General features: G+C 40.6%; 1 protein-coding gene across 1 annotated transcript in view; it reads left to right on the forward strand.

The window, feature by feature from the left end:
* The first annotated feature begins 6,641 nt into the window (after nt 1-6,641).
* The window catches only part of LOC306825399 (protein NLRC3-like), a 59,065-nt gene continuing 48,280 nt past the window's right edge, over nt 6,642-17,426 (forward strand). The window contains 2 exon segments of the mRNA XM_079346125.1: nt 6,642-6,824; nt 7,065-7,264. Coding sequence (XP_079202251.1) covers nt 7,186-7,264 — 79 coding nt within the window. The 5' untranslated portion in view covers nt 6,642-6,824; nt 7,065-7,185.

A 17,426-nucleotide genomic window follows, 5' to 3' on the forward strand; every position in this document is an offset into this window, starting at 1 on the left:
AAATACATTTGCTATAACAACCTTATAATCCTTAATGAGACGCGTGCTACACTTGGTCAATGGTAAGAAAAAAGGGTAATTTATTGTAACTAAATCAGCTGCTCTTATGTTGAATCAATATAAATAAGCAAAACAATGACTTTGATCCTGGGACTCTGATATGGTTAAAAAACGGAACCATATCAGTATCAGAAAAAAAACGTTATTAATCTCAGGGTCTGTTATTAAATGACAACAGTTTATCCATTTACTAATAAAGGACATTTAACCAGTACAGAGAGCCCCACATTATTAGTCAGACTGCCCCAACATAACATTGACATTGATTATTTGTGTTCAGAACATTTTTTGTTAATTTACTGTCCTCCATATGTTGCAGTTTCAAACATGTCGATCCCTTGATTTACTTAGATGAGGCTTAAAGCAGCAGCTGACTTGTTAATATAGCATTGCCTTAATGAGATTTTTTAATTATGATAAAAGATAATTTAGTGTATTTCCTCCTGTTAGCTTCCTGTTTTTTAATGGTTATCAGGTTACTGAAGGTAAATAACTGTATCTGCAGGTAATGTTTACATCTTAAGAAGATAGGCTTCTCATCTAACATAGATTCAGTGTTCATAAATCATTATTTCATGTTTGTTTCTGTATGCGCTGCATCAGGCCATGAGATTAGAGGCAGACGCAACAGAGGAGCAACATTTCCTCCAGTATGATTTCAAGTTTTCCTTTTCAAACAATTTAGCAAGTGCTGAGTTATTTTGTCTTTAATATCCTATCGTGTAGCCTAGTAAAAGATGGAGACATTAAACAGACAGCCCATCACCAATGAATGAACAAGATGCGCTGTGCGCACAGCTGGAGCTGTGACTCAACACAGGTAATACATTTCACACCTGAGTATCTTCTTACCTCAGACATACGGCTAATCGCTGCTCCGGGTCAATCGGTTTCCTGAAATTGTTGCTCTGCCTCCTCAGTTTTGGAGCTAGCTGTTGAAGCAGTATTTCAAAGTGTCCCACAGACATCCTAAAGTAGGTCCTGAAGCGGCCGTGGTACAGTTTCAGCTCCTGAACCAAACAGTGAAACTCGCCAAGTTCTTCTCTCCTCTTCAAAATCGGATGTACCCACTTTCCTCGTTTTTTTCTTTTGTTGTTGAGCAAAACAAGCACCAGATCATCATCGCTTGATGTTGTCGAGTCCATGATTGTTTGCTGTGTGTGGGTTTTGACTTGCGTGGCGCGAAATTTTTTTTAGAATGTACATAATTTATTCGTAAAATCGCGTCGCTCCCGATGTGCATAGACAGGCGCGTCAAAATTCGCCTCCGAATTATTCGCAATTTCGTGCCGCTTATTCGCGTCGCCCTTGGTGTGCAAAGGCCTTAACTCTCTGTACTTCTCAGAGCGGGCCACCCAAACTCGCCTTCTTTTATTGCTGCATTTTCAAACAATGTCATGAAATCTTCTGCAGCTCGATGACGACAGAACAAAAACTGTGAATGCTGTTTGTGTTTATATTTGTAAAGACTTTTTAATAAACCATTCATAAGTTAAACACCACACAGCCGTGTGTGTGTGTGTGTGTGTGTGTGTGTGTGTGTGTGCGCGTGCTGCAGCTTCTCTCGTCCTTGTGTCTGAACGCCGTGAGGCAGCGTGCCAGCTCCACACACGGGCCCATTCATGTCCACGGCGTGCTGCTCTCTGGAGAGAAAGGCTGAGCTCGTTTCAGAGGAGGAGCTGGATCGGATGAGTAACAGAAGAACCTTTGATTGACAGTGATTTTCTCTCCTTTGAATCTTGCATGGAGGCGGAGCTTGTTGCCCGCTGGGCGCTGTGAGCTTCAGTGTGATGGACAGTCTACAGTTTGAGCAGAGCGCTCATGCTAACCATGCTAGCATTAAATGGGAGCTGAAATATTCTCTGATGGACTCCAGCGGTCCTTCAGCTGCTGACAGCGGAGGAATCTCAGCGCTGCCCCCGCAAACAATCGATCTAGATCTCCAGCTGAGGAGGATTTAAGATGCGTGCAGAACAGATTGTCTTTCTTTCTTCAAATATATTCTCTAAGATAGGAGCGCTGGAGCTGCATATTCTTCTGTTAGTCTGATTGAAATGAGAGAACCATGTGCCAGCTGAAACACTTTCCTTTCAGACGTCAAAGAATCAAATGAAACATCCTTTAAAAAGAAATATATTGTGCTTTTAGTGTTAATAATACAGAATTATAACTACAGTGGCTGGGAAGTCAAAAATAATAAAAACTTACAAAGCTGGAGAGAGATTTAGATTTTTATAAAACAAATGTACAAGTGGCAGAACACCTTCAAGAAACAAATCTACAAATAAATAAAATCTTGTCAGACACGAGACGCACCAAGCATCAACCTCCAATGCTGAAGTGCAAAATCCTGCAGTTCCTTGAGTGTCCACTAGGGTCAAATGACAAACAGAATTTAATTCTAAAATGATTGAGCACATTTTTAACATCTACTGAATATGAGAGATTTATTTATATTAAAATTCTCCTTCTGTTGCCTCACACCTGCTGAAATCAGCACCTCACTATGTGGTCGAAGGCACAGAACACTGAGGTGCAGGAAGGCTAATACATCTAATACGATCAGGTTACACTCCGACAGGCCGACATGGTCACAACACTGTTTGCTCTCATTCACACACCTGGCTGTGATCACCTGTAGTCTTGGCTTTCAGCACATTAAGTTAAAGCTCCACATAGTGTTCAGGAGAGGAATTACACACTTACACAAAGGAAGACAGAAAGACAACAACTAAAGAGGGTTTAGTGGTTGTCATGGTGATGGTGTTATAAAGGTGGGATAAGTTGGAGGTGACCCGGCCAGGGCTGAATGTGAATCTGGCTCCAGCAGAGTCATCGGGCTGCACATGATGCAGCTAAGCTTGGCTGCTGTTTGGAGAAAACTTTCAATATTTGTCCAGCAGGTGGCGCTGCTGCTTTAAAATGAGCTAAATCTCAAACACATCATACTTTCAAATCTAATCGATGGGGATGATCTCAAAATCTGAAACTTTCTGCAAAGATAATTATCATATTGATATCAAACAGCTGTGACATAGATCACAGGTTAGTGTTCATCTTTACTTAATTTAATTTTCAGAGAGGAATCTCCTTCAGGAGTTTACACTTCTGTAGGATCTCCTTCACACACCTTCATCTTCTTCTATTATTTATTCACAGATTAAAAAGAATTACAATTCCATTAATCCAAAGTCTGTGACCTGGTGACCAGCTGCCTGAAGAACCACAACATGTTTTAGTTCCTCCATTTCCCTCATACTAAGCAATATTTATATTTCTGCTACAGTTTAGTTCATATTGTGTGATATTTACATTTTATATTTCAGCAATATATATCCATAGTTTACTATGCCGCTACCTGTAAATAACTTTACTATACAGAGCCCATTTTACCTTAATTAGAGTTACTTCTTCTGTGATTTCTTTTTAGCTGTGTGCACTTTAAGATGAAGCCAAATTATGTATTGACAATAGAGACACTCTATTCTATTATTTTCTGGTAATAGAAACACTAACCTCTAATCACTGAACACATGAACACAATGAGACTAAAGGCTAGGCTATAGAAAGCATTGAAGATGGTGATACTGTTGTTATGTAGGACTGTATGTATGTATGTAAGACTCCTGCTTCTTCATTAATCTCTATATAAACCTGCAAACATCTTTGTCATCGACTCAAACTGACAGATGTCTCATCTTTGCCACTTTGTTGTGAAATTAATAAAAACTCTGGAGAAGTTGTTTTTATTCCGACGCTGACTGTTGGTCTTGAACTCATCAACACAAACAAGACGTGTCCTGCGCATGCGCCGCACCTTTTGACGCAGCCGTTACCTTTTGAATCCAGAAGAATCGACAGAAATCAAGAAGGAAGAAAGAAAACAACTTTACATTTTTCTGTGAGAGAATACAGGGAGACTGATGTGTGAGTAAGCTGGGGTTTGTTTTAATCTAAAGTAAATTCAGTTTAAGTCCAAAACCGGAGTTAAGACTGTTCCTAGCTAGCAGCAACCAGACCAGTGTTTGAGTTTAACACAGTGACCGTCCTATCAGCTTTCTTTCAGTCAAGTGTGTGCAGTGCATGTGTGGTAGTCAACAGCTACTGGAAACAGAAGATATAATATACTTATTGGATGTATCTTTAATGGAAAAACTGTAAAAACAGACTCGCTGACTGGAAGACAGCCCTTATCACGGTCACACTTCAAACCTAAACACCGACATCTTCAGTAAAGATGACTGAGTTAAATAACTGCATTCCTGTCGGTCCATTAACTCACCTGCCTTTCTGCACACTCTTGACCTGTTCACTCATTACACATAACCACATGAAAACGGTTACCGAGGACAATGTGCTGGTGAGATTGTATTTTCTCCGACGCTCATGAACGCCTCGTTAGAGACGGTATTTGGCGGCAAGCGCGAGCGCTTTTTGTCTTCCTCCACTTTAAACCGATAAGTGATGGTTGGCAAAAAGAAGGAAACATGACACAATAACTGAATATTTTCAAACTTTTCAGCGAGACAAGGACAGGAGAAACGCGTGAGTACACTGAGATTTTATTATATTAATATTTATGAACGTTTAAACTTTAAAGGACTGGTTTTAAATTGAGCTAGCTAGCAGGATGACACGGCTAATATTAGCATTAACCCTCTTGGGATTACTTCAAAACATGTTTTACTGATCTTTTTGTCATTTTGGATGCTCTGGCATTCATTTTTCACCCCGTTGTGTATTTCGACTCAATTTTTATAAATGGAAATGATTAATCTCTATATAAACCTGGAAACATCTTTGTAACAGACTCAAACTGACAGATATCCCAGCTCTGTCACTTTTTGTGCCTTGACTAAAAACACTGTAGAAGTTGTTTTATTACGATGCTTAATGCTGCACTTGAACTCATCAACATGAAGGAGAGGTCTCACTGACTTTATTGTCACAAAGAAATGATGTGTTTGATTCAAAATATAAAGATATAGATTCTAACTGTGCTCCCCACAGACCAGACAAAAAGACAATGATAATGTCCAAAAGTTTTTTCTTATGTTGTGTTGTGTGCCTTGTGTTTATTTTGTTGTTGTTAGACACTGAAACCATCAATAATATAATTTCTTTGTGTGTTTATTGAGGAACATGAAAGCTCAAGTACTGAGCAGGCAATGAGAGAGTGCAATAAGATAGTTAAAGGAAAGGAAGCATTAGTGAAGGTGCACATGGCACCTTCAGATGGTTAAAGTTGATTTTGTTTGCAATAAGTAGATGTTTTATTTCCACTGTTTTAGTGATGTAGGTGAAATTTTCAAATAAGTGGATTTCAGTTTTAAAAAGAAAAAAAAAAAATATTTTTTGTGCGTTATCTGCATTTCTTTAAAATAATAAAGTTTTGCACTTTCATTTGAAGAAATATCCCAGCTCTGATTGAGTATATTAAAGTAGAGACCATGTCAATCAACTATGAGGGCAAAATACTAAAACAAAGTAATCGTTCATTTATCGTAATCCAGGTAAAAATGTAGTGTTCACTGAGATCATTTTTCTCTACTGTTCTTCTTTTAATGTTTCTAAAATCTAATACATTTTTAAAAACTTAACTTACACTATAACATATGACCCGTTTCTTAAAAACATCATACCTAAATGTATTTTAAAAGACTGAAATACTTCCTGTTTGCGGCCACATGAACAACTTTAACACTGACTTCTTTTCTCTCAGACGCTGCACAGGGATTTAACTGCTGTGTATTTATTTTACACCATGATGATTCTGATCCATGGATCACATGTGGCTTGATACCATGGGGTGTGATCTGATCATGGATCATCTGGAAACTGTTTCATCACCAGTCTGACATCCACAACATGCTGAAGGTAGGTGATCCCAACTTACTCTGTTAAGTTTGCTGACTTACTATCCAAACCTAGTTAGCTTAATGCATTTTACTGTGAGCTCAGCAGAGAGGTCATGAAGAAACCTGAACTGATGATGGTAAATTATTAATTTTTATTTCTTGTTATAACAAGGGGAGGAGAAACTCTTTATTTAGCATCTTGTTCTGTCATACTGTTATTTCTGTACAAAGGCACTGTGATATTGAAGTTGGCATTTTTTTTGGTCGACAAAGTACAAAGTGTAACATACAGGCACTTCTGGGGCCGCTCAGGGGTCTTTGATGCCCTGGTTAGCTCATTCGACCCAGATGTCCAAGAGTGGACAGCCACGTTGAGTTGTTGTGCTTGTGTCTCTGTGTTTCAGAGCGAATTAAAAGAATCATAAAAAGCCCATGCACGCTTGGTCATTTGTGTACAAGTGTGCAACACTATGGCAGTGTATTATTCTGTGATGGATTTAAGTGTTTAGTCTGTAATATTGTAATGTATATTTAAAAAATAAAGGCAAACAAACAATTGTTTCATTGCTCATTTTCCTAATCTAATAAAAGTATTGAATCTGTGACTTAAATCTGTGATTGATTCGACAGAACATATTGCCTTCTCATACAAATGTTCTGTAACAGATGTGTATGTGAAACAGAAACAACTAAACCCTGAACCAGGTGGTCTTCTCTGCCAGGATTTCATCCACACTATTTTTCCATTTTTTTGTTTTTCAGGGCAAAACAGAGCGCACGCCAGGACAGCTGTTCTGAACTCAAAGTGAATAGAGCGAGTTTCTGTGACATCAGGAATCAGTGCTGTGAAATCGTGACAACAAACGTTGAGTGTGTGGTCTCCCGAGTCTTGCCGAGTCGTCTAGTGTGCGTTCAGAGGTTTCTAAGATTAGAAAAGGGTGGAAAATGTGTTTTATGTCTGTGCTCTCCTACATTTCTACATCATGTAAGATTATAAAATCATCTAGAGTGTGGCCAGCTTTAGTCTTTACTGGTCTGAAAACAATAACTATTGTTGAAGATGATCCCAGCTCACTTTGTTTTAGTTTACTGACTGACTGTCTAAATACAGTCAGCTTGGATTAATGTTTTTTACTTTGATTCCAGCAGAGGGAGACATTCATCAAGAAACCTGAACAAACTAAAGTCATCAGTGTTTCAGTTCCAGGAAATAAACAGAAGAGGGGGAGGAGAAACTGAGCTGATTCCAAGAAAACACGCAGTTAAAATGAAAGTGAAAGTGTTCAGTCAGTCAGAGCACAGGCTCCATTTTAAATCAACAGGAGGACAAACACGTCTGACACAGGGTGAGTTTAATTTAACATTATTCTGACTTTACTGTTCTAACCTCAGGTTCATGCTGAGTAATAATTTAAACTGATCAGAGACAGTACAGGATCAGCTCTGTGAACGTGGAGTACTTCCTCTTTTCTCAGCTTTTAGTCAACAAGTAAGGTCAAGTTAAAGTTGTGTAGCTAAAAATCTGAATCGTCCTGAATCTGACTTGTTTGTCAGGACTCCTGCGGTCGACGCTCTCAGTCTGTGTTGCTGGTTTTCTCTCAGGTGAAATAAAGTCCAGAGGACGTCAGTGCTTATGTTCCACATTCATGTTAGATAATCTCCACCTCCTCAAAGTAGTTATGATAAATAATGGATCTTAATAAAATATTATCTGTAACTAACGTCTCATTAAAACATCTATTTGCCCAAAGGTGGTTTTATGACATGATTTGATCCTTACAGGCATCACAGACTTTGTTGTATATCCTTCTAGAAATAAAACTGTTGGTCCAAAGGTCATAACTGCTGTTAAATATTAACATACTACTTTAACCCTTAGATGCACCTTGAAAATACTTACGTTATGCACCCTTCACACTAAAAAGTGTAAATAAAAACTCAAGCTATAAAATGTTTATAAATTATAGTTGTTGTTCTTTTTTTTATAATGTCATGAATCTGCATCAGTCCTAATCATACATATCAAATGTTAATGAATTGTTTTAGTTTTTTAACCCTTAAATTGCCATGTTTTTGTCATGATGCAACCCTATTTTATGGTCTAAAATACACAATAAATGATGTTTTCAATATACTTCATGACAACTTGATTATTACAGCCTGGTATATGTGAAAGATTAGCAACACAATTTATTTATATGCATTATTATTTTTTGTTCCGTGTCAAATACCCACACTATGTAACCTTAACCCTTACCATATTTGGTAAAAATGACATAATCAGGAGGGGACTCCCTCAGAGCACACACTTAAAGCCCCATGCTTCAAATTAAGGGGAGAAATGAGAAGATGCATGTTTTATACTTTATATTCAAGCAGGACCGAAAATAGTGATTATTATATAATAATATATAATCATTATTATAATAGTTATTATAGAACACTCAAAAATGCACAACCTTGAATAAATCAACAATATGCACGAATAAAGGATAAAATATGCAAGAAATATTAAGTCATAAACATTAAAAAGTGCAAAGGTGCGATCGAGGGTTAATGTTTGAAGTTTAAAATTCTAAACCTCGATATTATCAGACACACAGGAAGGATAAATGTTTGTGCTAAATGTATATCAAACCCTAAAAGCAGACCAGGGTCAAATACCAAGCAGGGAGTCAGATCAGAAGGACAAATCAGGTTGAGATCAAAACAAAGTGCAGTGATGTGTTTGATCAGGTACTAAGGCAGACAGGAAGAGAGGCAGAGTCACATAAAGGTTCACATTAGGGGGCGCTAGTAGCCAAGTGGTTGGTGTCATTTCCTGCTCTCTCTCTCTACCTGATTTATGAATCTGTCTCTACTATTAAATCATTGATAAAAGGACCACAGTAGGTATTAAAACATGGAGGCTTAACCATCTCTATTTAACACAACCTTCCTGTTTGTGTCTTACCTGTATGTCTTCCTTGTCCTCAGGTCGATGTACCATGAACGTCATTGATTGTCCTGAGCAAACTGGAGATCAGAAGATGAGTGATGGAGGAGACAATGAGGAGGACAGAGCAGAGTCTCCTCTGTCCAGCTGTCTCTCTATGAAGAGTGACTGGTCTAAAGGTGGTCCTCCAAACTTCAGTAATGAACCAGGACCCTCAGATCAGAAGTAAGAAAACTTCTTTAAATCCCCAAAATGTCAAACTACAGAAATGTGCTTGTTATTAAGAACAAGAGTTGAAACAACAGAATAATTTAATAGACATTTGATGCATGTTTGTGAAACAGTGATTTTATTTACACCACTGACTTGAGTCAAGAAAATATTGTAACTGGCACCTGGCCAGAAGAGAAACAAAGGACAAGGTCTGCTGTTTTTGTGTTGATAACTGTAACACTCCATCAGTGACTCCAAACAGAGCAACAAGAGGATTGGGTTTCAGTTTAACATTTATCATCTTGGAAATAGTATAAAATACCTCTGTCCAAAACTTGTTAAGACTAAGGCAAAGCCAGTACAAATGAATAAGTGATGCTTCAGCACTCTTGCATTTGTCACAGTATGGCTCAATGTCAGGATAAAAACGAGATAGTTTAACTTTAGAGAGATGAGCTCTGTGTACCACTTTGAACTGGATGAGGAAGTGGCGAGCACATAGAGACGATGAGTTAATGCGCTTAAGTATAGAGCCCCAAGTGTCTTCTGTTAAAGACAGACCCAAGTCTTCCTCCCATGATCTTTTAAGTTTGTCTGTAGTGTCCAACTTTAGGTCTGCCACCATGTTATAGAGGACTGAAATTAGTCTTTTCCTAGAAGGGTTCAGGGACAGGACCGAGTCAACAAAGGATGTTTCTGAGGACGAGGGGAGACGGGGAAACTTTGAAATGAGAAATTGTCTTGCTTGTAGGTACCTAAAGAAGTTAGATTTAGGTAGATTAAACTTTTTGCTCAACTGCTCAAATGATGCTAATGCCTTATCAATGAATAGATCTTTAAAGTGTATAATACCCTTCCTGTGTCAATCACGAAAAACAGGGCCATGCATTGATGGTTCAAAAAGATGGTTTGAGTCAACAGGGTTTAAAAGAGAAAACTGTTAAGGCCAAAGAATTTCCTGAATTGAGCCCATATTCTTAAAGAGTGTTTAACCACTGGGTTATTAATGGATTGGAACGGAGGGAGAGGACGAGATGATCCCAGCAGCGCAGGAACAGACACCTTTTTGTTGGAATTTAACTCCATACCCACCCAGTTAGGGCAGTTAGGCTGGTTGAGAAAAAAAGACCAAAATGAGAAGCAACGCAGATTAACAGCCCAATAATAGAAACGAAGATTTGGGAGCGCCAAACCACCACTGACTTTGGATTTCTGAAGAAAGGTCTTATTGAGGCGAGGATGTTTACCCTGCCATAGATACGATGAAATAATTGAATCAAGCCTGATAAAAAAACGCACTAGGGACAAAGATCGGTAAAGCCTGAAATAAGTACAACATTTTGGTTGGATGTTCATTTTCACGACATTAATACGACCCACGAGAGATAAGGACAGAGGCGACCACTGGGAGAGTTTCAGTTTAGTTTGGTCCAGCAGTTTGACATAATTCTCCTTGAATAAGTCTTTATATTTACGAGTGACTGAAATACCCAGATAAGAGAATTTGCTATTTTCAACTTTCAAAGGGAGGTTGCTAAAGTCTAATGAGCGTGCTTCATTGTTGATGGGGAAGATTTCACTTTTATGGAAGTTTAGTTTATATCCAGAGTGTTGACCGAACTGATCAAGCAGTGATAAGACACTGGGCAGAGAGGTCGTCGGGTCCGAGATGAACAGCAGGAGGTCATCGGCGTAAAGAGAGACCTTGTGTTCTCTGCCGTTCCTCTCAACACCTGATATGGCCTTACAACTGCGGAGGGCAATGGCTAGAGTTTCAATAGCTAAATCGAATAGCATTGGGCTTAGAGGGCAGCCCTGGCGAGTTCCCCGATGTACATGAAATGGTTTCAACTGCTGGGAATTTGTGCAGATTGAATCAGAGGGATTAGAGTATAGCAACTTTATCCATGAAGTAAACATTGGACCAAAGCCGAATTCATCTAAGGTACTAAATAAGAACTTCCATTCGATGCAGACGAATGCTTTTTCAGCATCCATGGAGACCACACACTCAGGGGTCTCCCCGGAGCTCGTATATATAATATTAAACAAACGCAGCATGTTAAAATAAGATTGTCTGTTTTTAATAAAACCAGTTTGGTCCTCTGAAATAATAGTGGGAAGTATGTTTTCTAATCTGTTAGCTACGATCTTGGCTAGGACTTTATTATCTGTATTCAAAAGAGAGATGGGTCTATAGGAGGCACAGTCCAGCGGGTCTATGAGCTTTATACAAGCCTCATTAAATGATGGTGGGAGAGAGCCCTTTGAGTGTGATTCAGACAAAACTGCACATAACTGTGGAGAAAGTAAAGATGAGAATTTCTTGAAAAAGTCAACCGGAAAGCCATCAGGGCCAGGACATTTTCCAGACTGCATGGAAGAGATGGCTGAGACGATTTCTGATTGGGTTATGGGCTCTTCCAGTCTCTTTCTACAGTCTGGAGAGAGTTTGGGAATTGAAAGATTTCTTAGGAAGTTGATAGTAGCGTTGTGATCAACATGAGACTCTGAGGTGTAGAGCTGTGAGTAGAAGTCTCTGAAAGCTTCATTTATTTTTAAATGCTCCAAAGTCGTGAGACCATTGGGCATCCGTATCTCAGGTATACTTTGTTTACCTCTGCTACCTTTGAGTTGGTTGGTGAGTAGTTTTTCAGGCTTGTCACCATGTAGGTAAAACATGGACTTATCTTTTAGAAGTAGATTTTCAGTAGAATGAGTTGTGAGAAGAGTTAATTTGGCTTGAAGTTCTACATGCTTTATAGAGGTCTGAATTTGTACTTTGGGCATAATGTTTGTCGACGTCTTTAATTTGGTCAGCCAGCTCAGAGCGCTCTCTACAGGACCTTCGTTTCAATTGTGCAGTGTATGATATGATCTGCCCCCTGAGATATGCTTTAAGCGCATCCCACACTATTAAGCTAGACATGTCAGGGGAGTTGTTAGTAATAAGAAAAAAGGCAATTTCTTCCTCCATAAATTTTACAAATTTATCGTCCGACAGCAAAGTTGTATTCAGTTGCCAATGCCTGCTTTTCTGTGGGACTCCAGGCAGGGACACTGTCAGAGTGACGGGAGCATGGTCAGAGATAATTATACTTTCATAAGCACAGGAATGGACAAGCGGGAGAAGCTGGATATCGAGAAGAAAATAGTCAATCCTGGTATAAGTGTGATGGACATGCGAAAAGAAAGAATAATCTCTATCGTTGGGGTGTAGGGAGCGCCACACGTCACGGACTCCATAGTTAGAGAGGAATGTCTGGATAGTAGAGGCTGATTTACTCGGTATAATAATGTTGGAAGAGGATTTATCTAAAACTGGGTCAAAACAACAGTTGAAATCTCCTCCGAATATGACAGAGTATGTGTTAAGGTCCGGGAGTAATGAAAAAAGTTTCTCAAAAAAGGACACATCATACGAATTGGGGGCATAGACATTTACAAAAACGACGATAAAATGAGATATTTTCATTAATCAGTATTGAGACCCCTCTGGCTTTGGCTTGAAAGGAGGAGTGAAACCTCTGCCCCCTCCAGCACCGCAAAAGTCGATCGCTGTCGGATTTGCGAATGTGAGTTTCCTGTCGGAATGCTATTTCTGTCTTAAGCTGTTTGAGGTGTGAGAAGACCTTTCTTCTTTTAATAGGATGGCTAAGGCCCTTGACATTCCAGCTTACAAATTTCAGATGCCTGTCCATATAGCTCGACGAAGAGGGATGAAGTGTAAAAAAGGTAGACCATAAAATAGTCCTATGCTAAAGCTGAAAAAGGTGTAAACTGGTTTTATGTGTGGATAGCTAAAATATTGCTGGCAGCGACTATACCCCGTACCTCCCTCCCCACCCCAAAAAAGAAGGCTGCTAAAAAAAAGCAGCAGCGAGCTCTTAAAAACCATTGTCAAAACGAACACACTTCCTATCTTGCACTAACTATAGAGTCACTCCAGTAAAAAAGAAAAATAAATGTGCGTATAAGCCCTTATAGAACTAGAATAAAATTATGCTTAATTTTTCCACAGTAGTGGCAAAAAATGAGAGGGGAAAAAACACCAACAACCCCACGGTAGGATGCTGGGAATACAATACAGAGCTACAGTGATAGGGAATTAAATCTTATAGAAACAAGTAGGTTCTGGACCGTCATATCTGAACTAAACGTTATGATGAGCAGGGGACGGTTATATAGAAACTGGTAGAACGAACACAGTATTCATGTGTAATAAAACTGACACAAGAGAAGTATACATGAACAGACATTTCTGGTAGCTGACTTAGTTATAGACTGCGTAATGGCATTAACAGATGAAACAGAACAGAGTTACTCACGTGCGGGCGGAATGAAGACATACTGACAGGTAACAGAGTGCATAGTGCTGCACGTGCCGAGCACCGTGCCTTATACTGTTGCAGATATTGCTACCATTTATGTGTCCACATACACCAGGTCGCCCATTCAGGTAGAAGTCAGTGGCTGAGAGAGGTTATCGATGTAGTCTTGTGCCTCCACAACGGAGCCGATCCACTTTCTGGCTCCACTCTGCAGAGTGAGGCGAAGCCGCGCCGGGTAGAGTAGAGCAGGCTTTAGACCGCGCTTGTAAAATTCTGCCATGACGTCCTTATATTCTGCTCGCAGGTTGATGATTTCTGGGCTGTAGTCTTCCACAACACGAAATGTTTGTTCACGATATTGCCGCGCTTCCCTGATGAGGAGATCTTTCGTCTGGTTCCGGTGCAACCGCAGAATGACCGGTCGCTGTCCGGGGTCCGGTTTAGCTGCTAGCTAGCGATGAGCTCTATCAATGTCAGGAGGGGACGGCAGCGTCTCGGTTCCAAAAATCTCGCACAGCAATTTAGAGAAGAATTTAGTGGGTCGCCCACTTTCTATGGACTCTGGAAGGCAGATGATGCAAATATTTTGGCGTCTGCTGCGGCTTTCCAAGTCTGTCACTTTGGCCTTTAGCTTCACGTTTTCCTCACGCAGAGTGGAACAGGTGCCTTCGAGGTCCAAAACCCGCTGGCTCAGGTCTTCAGTGACAAGCTTGAGGGAGGAGACACGCTGGCCATGTTCTTCCACTGCAAGTCGTGTCTGGTCGAGTTTGGAGTCCAGCTGAGTGAACGAAGTTCTGAATTCAGCAGCTATCTCCTCTCTGTGTTTTTCAAGCAGCCTCCAGTGTTAAGCTAGCCTCGTCTTTTTTGCTCGATTTAGTGGCTTTCGAAGCCATTTAAAAAAGGATTTGAGCTACGTTGAGTGAAAGAGGAGGAAAAATATCGCAGTTCCTCATCTTATCTTTTATCTCTACAGAAAAACAAAGGGGTTTGTTTCTGTGGAGGAGCTGCTGTCCAGATGTGCTTTGTGTCAGGACGTCCTGAGAGATCCAGTTTCTACCAGCTGTGGACACTGGTTCTGCAGACAGTGTCTCACCTCATACTGGGACCAGTCTACTTCATCAGGAGAGTCCTCCTGTCCCCAGTGTGGACAAAGACCTGTAATAAGACGAGGACTGCAGATATCCAGTCAGTCCAGCACTGAAATCAGTAAGACTGAAGTCACTGAGTCTGAAAACAAGACTTTATCATTCATTACATTTGTTGTTAATGCTGTTAATATTTTCATTAATATAGTCAAATGTATCAATATAATTTAACCTGGTTATATTTAATATGTTCTTCTATTGTAGCAGCACACATTTATCACAGGGAGGTTTTTGTGTCAGTCAGTTTGTTTAATAAATCCAGTCTCAGGATATGTTTCTTCTCTTTCAGCAGATAGAGGTCAGCAGGAGGTTTTAGATGAATATAAGGTCAGTCTGAGGAAGAGATATGATCATGTGACTGAAGGAAGTGATGAAACAGGAAGGAGAATCCTCCTCAACAGGATCTACACTAAGCTCTACATCACAGACGGGCAGAGTGAAGAGGTGAACACCCAACATGAGGTGAGACAGATGGAGACAGACTCTAAAAAGAAGACCCTCCATGAGACTCCAATCAAGTGCCAGGACCTCTTCAAAGCCTTACCGGACCAACAGGAACCAAAGACAGGAGCTCAACCCGACCAACAGAAACCAAAGACAGGAGCTCAACCTGACCAACAGGAACCGAAGTCAGGAGCTCAACCCGACCAACAGGAACCAAAGACAGGAGCTCAACCTGACCAACAGAAACCCATCAGAGTGGTTCTGACAAACGGCGTGGCTGGTGTTGGAAAAACCTTCTCAGTGCAGAAGTTCACTCTGGACTGGGCCGAGGGCTCAGAGAACCAAGACATCAGCCTGCTGATCCTGCTTTCATTCAGGGAGCTGAACTTGGTCAGAGATCAGCGCTACAGTCTTCTTGAGCTGCTCCGTGTTTTCCATCCAACATTACAGAAGCTGGCAGCAGAGACGCTCGCTGTCTGTAAACTGTTGTTCATCTTTGACGGCCTGGATGAAAGCAGACTGTCATTGGACTTCACAAACAGGGAGGTTGTGTCTGATGTCACACAGAAGTCATCGTTAAACACACTGTTCACAAACCTCATCAAGGGGAATCTGCTCCCCTCAGCTCTCATCTGGATCACTTCTCGACCTGCAGCAGCCAATCAGATCCCTCCTTCATGTGTTGACAGGGTAACAGAAGTACGAGGCTTCACTGACGCCCAGAAGGAGGAGTACTTCAGGAGGAGGTTCAGTGATGAAGATCTGTCCAGCAGAATCATCTCACACATCCAGACATCCAGGAGCCTCCACATCATGTGTCTGATCCCGGTCTTCTGCTGGATCACTGCCACAGTTCTGGAGGACATGATGAGCACAGAGCATAGAGGAGAGCTGCCCAAGACCCTGACTGACATGTACTCACACTTCCTGCTGGTTCAGACACAGAGGAAGAAGAACAAGTATCATCAGATGAGTCCACATGAGCTGACGGAGGCAGACAGGGAAGTTCTTCTGAAGCTGGGGAGGCTGGCGTTTGAACATCTGAAGGACGGAAACATCATGTTCTACCAAGAAGACCTGGAGCGGTGTGGTCTGGATGTCACAGAGGCCTCGGTGTACTCAGGAGTTTGTACAGAGATCTTCAAAACAGAGTGTGTGATCTTCCAGAAATCAGTCTACTGCTTTGTTCATCTGAGCGTTCAGGAGTTTCTGGCTGCAGTCTACATGTTCCACTGTTTCACCAACAGGGAGAGAGGTGTAGTGGAGGCTTTCCTTAAAGAATCATCTGGACTACTGGATACTTTTTTAAAGAAGATTTTTAACGTTTTCAAAACTCCTGAAAGCTATGACTTATCTCTGGAAGTCTTCCTGAGAGGTGCCATGGAGAAATCCCTGAAAAGTAAGAACGGTCAGCTGGACCTGTTTGTTCGCTTCCTTCATGGTCTTTCTCTGGAGTCAAACCAGAGACTCTTAGGAGGCCTGCTGGGCCAGACAGACAACAGTCCAGAAATGATCCAGAGAGTCATCAACAACCTGAAGAAGATGAACAGTGAAGATATCTCTCCTGACAGAAGCATCAACATCTTCCACTGTCTGACGGAGATGAAGGACCTCTCAGTCCATCAGGAGATCCAAGAGTTCCTGAAGTCAGAGAACAGATCATGGAAGGAACTCTCTGAGATCCACTGCTCTGCTCTGGCCTACATGCTGCAGATGTCTGAGGAGGTTCTGGATGAGCTGGACCTGCAGAAGTACAAGACATCAGAGCAGGGACGACTGAGACTGATTCCAGCTGTGAGGAACTGCAGGAAGGCACAGTAAGTCCAGATGTGATTAAATATGAGTATAAATAAAGTAACAATAAGCCGTTTAGTTCTTCATATATATAATATATAATCTCTCTGTCATAAACAGAGTTCATCTATATTCAGTAAATGAAGAATATTTGTCTCTGTCTTGATTCAAAGCGCTCGGACATTTGTGTTGTCCTCCTTCATGGACTCGAGAGTAAAGTCTGAGTTGTGTTAGCGTGCGTGAAAAGGGACGTTTGATGAGTTTGTCTGTCCTGACTTTATGCTGACAGTAAGAACTTAAAGTAACACAGCTAACGAGAGGTTGATTAGTAACAGTGACATGATGAGTGAAGTTACCAACAGTCATGTCTTACATCACGTTACAGACAGAAGGTGGATCAAAAAGTCAAGCAGCCAAAATAATAGATTTCAGTACATTGAACTGTGTTAGTCAGGTATTATGTTGTGTTGGATCAGATCACAGATTGAAGTCATGGATGATTTTATTGGCCGCTCTCCTCTGAACTGCCCCTTTATTACAACTTTACAAACCCCGAACAAGAATCCATCTGAGAATAATGAATTTACTAAAAGCTACAAAAACAAGATTTATTTCTCTGTTGAGCTTTGATAAAGTTGAGCATGTG

The sequence above is a fragment of the Symphodus melops genome, assembly GCF_947650265.1.
Source record: "Symphodus melops genome assembly, chromosome: 6".
In the NCBI taxonomy this organism is placed as follows: domain Eukaryota; kingdom Metazoa; phylum Chordata; class Actinopteri; order Labriformes; family Labridae; genus Symphodus; species Symphodus melops.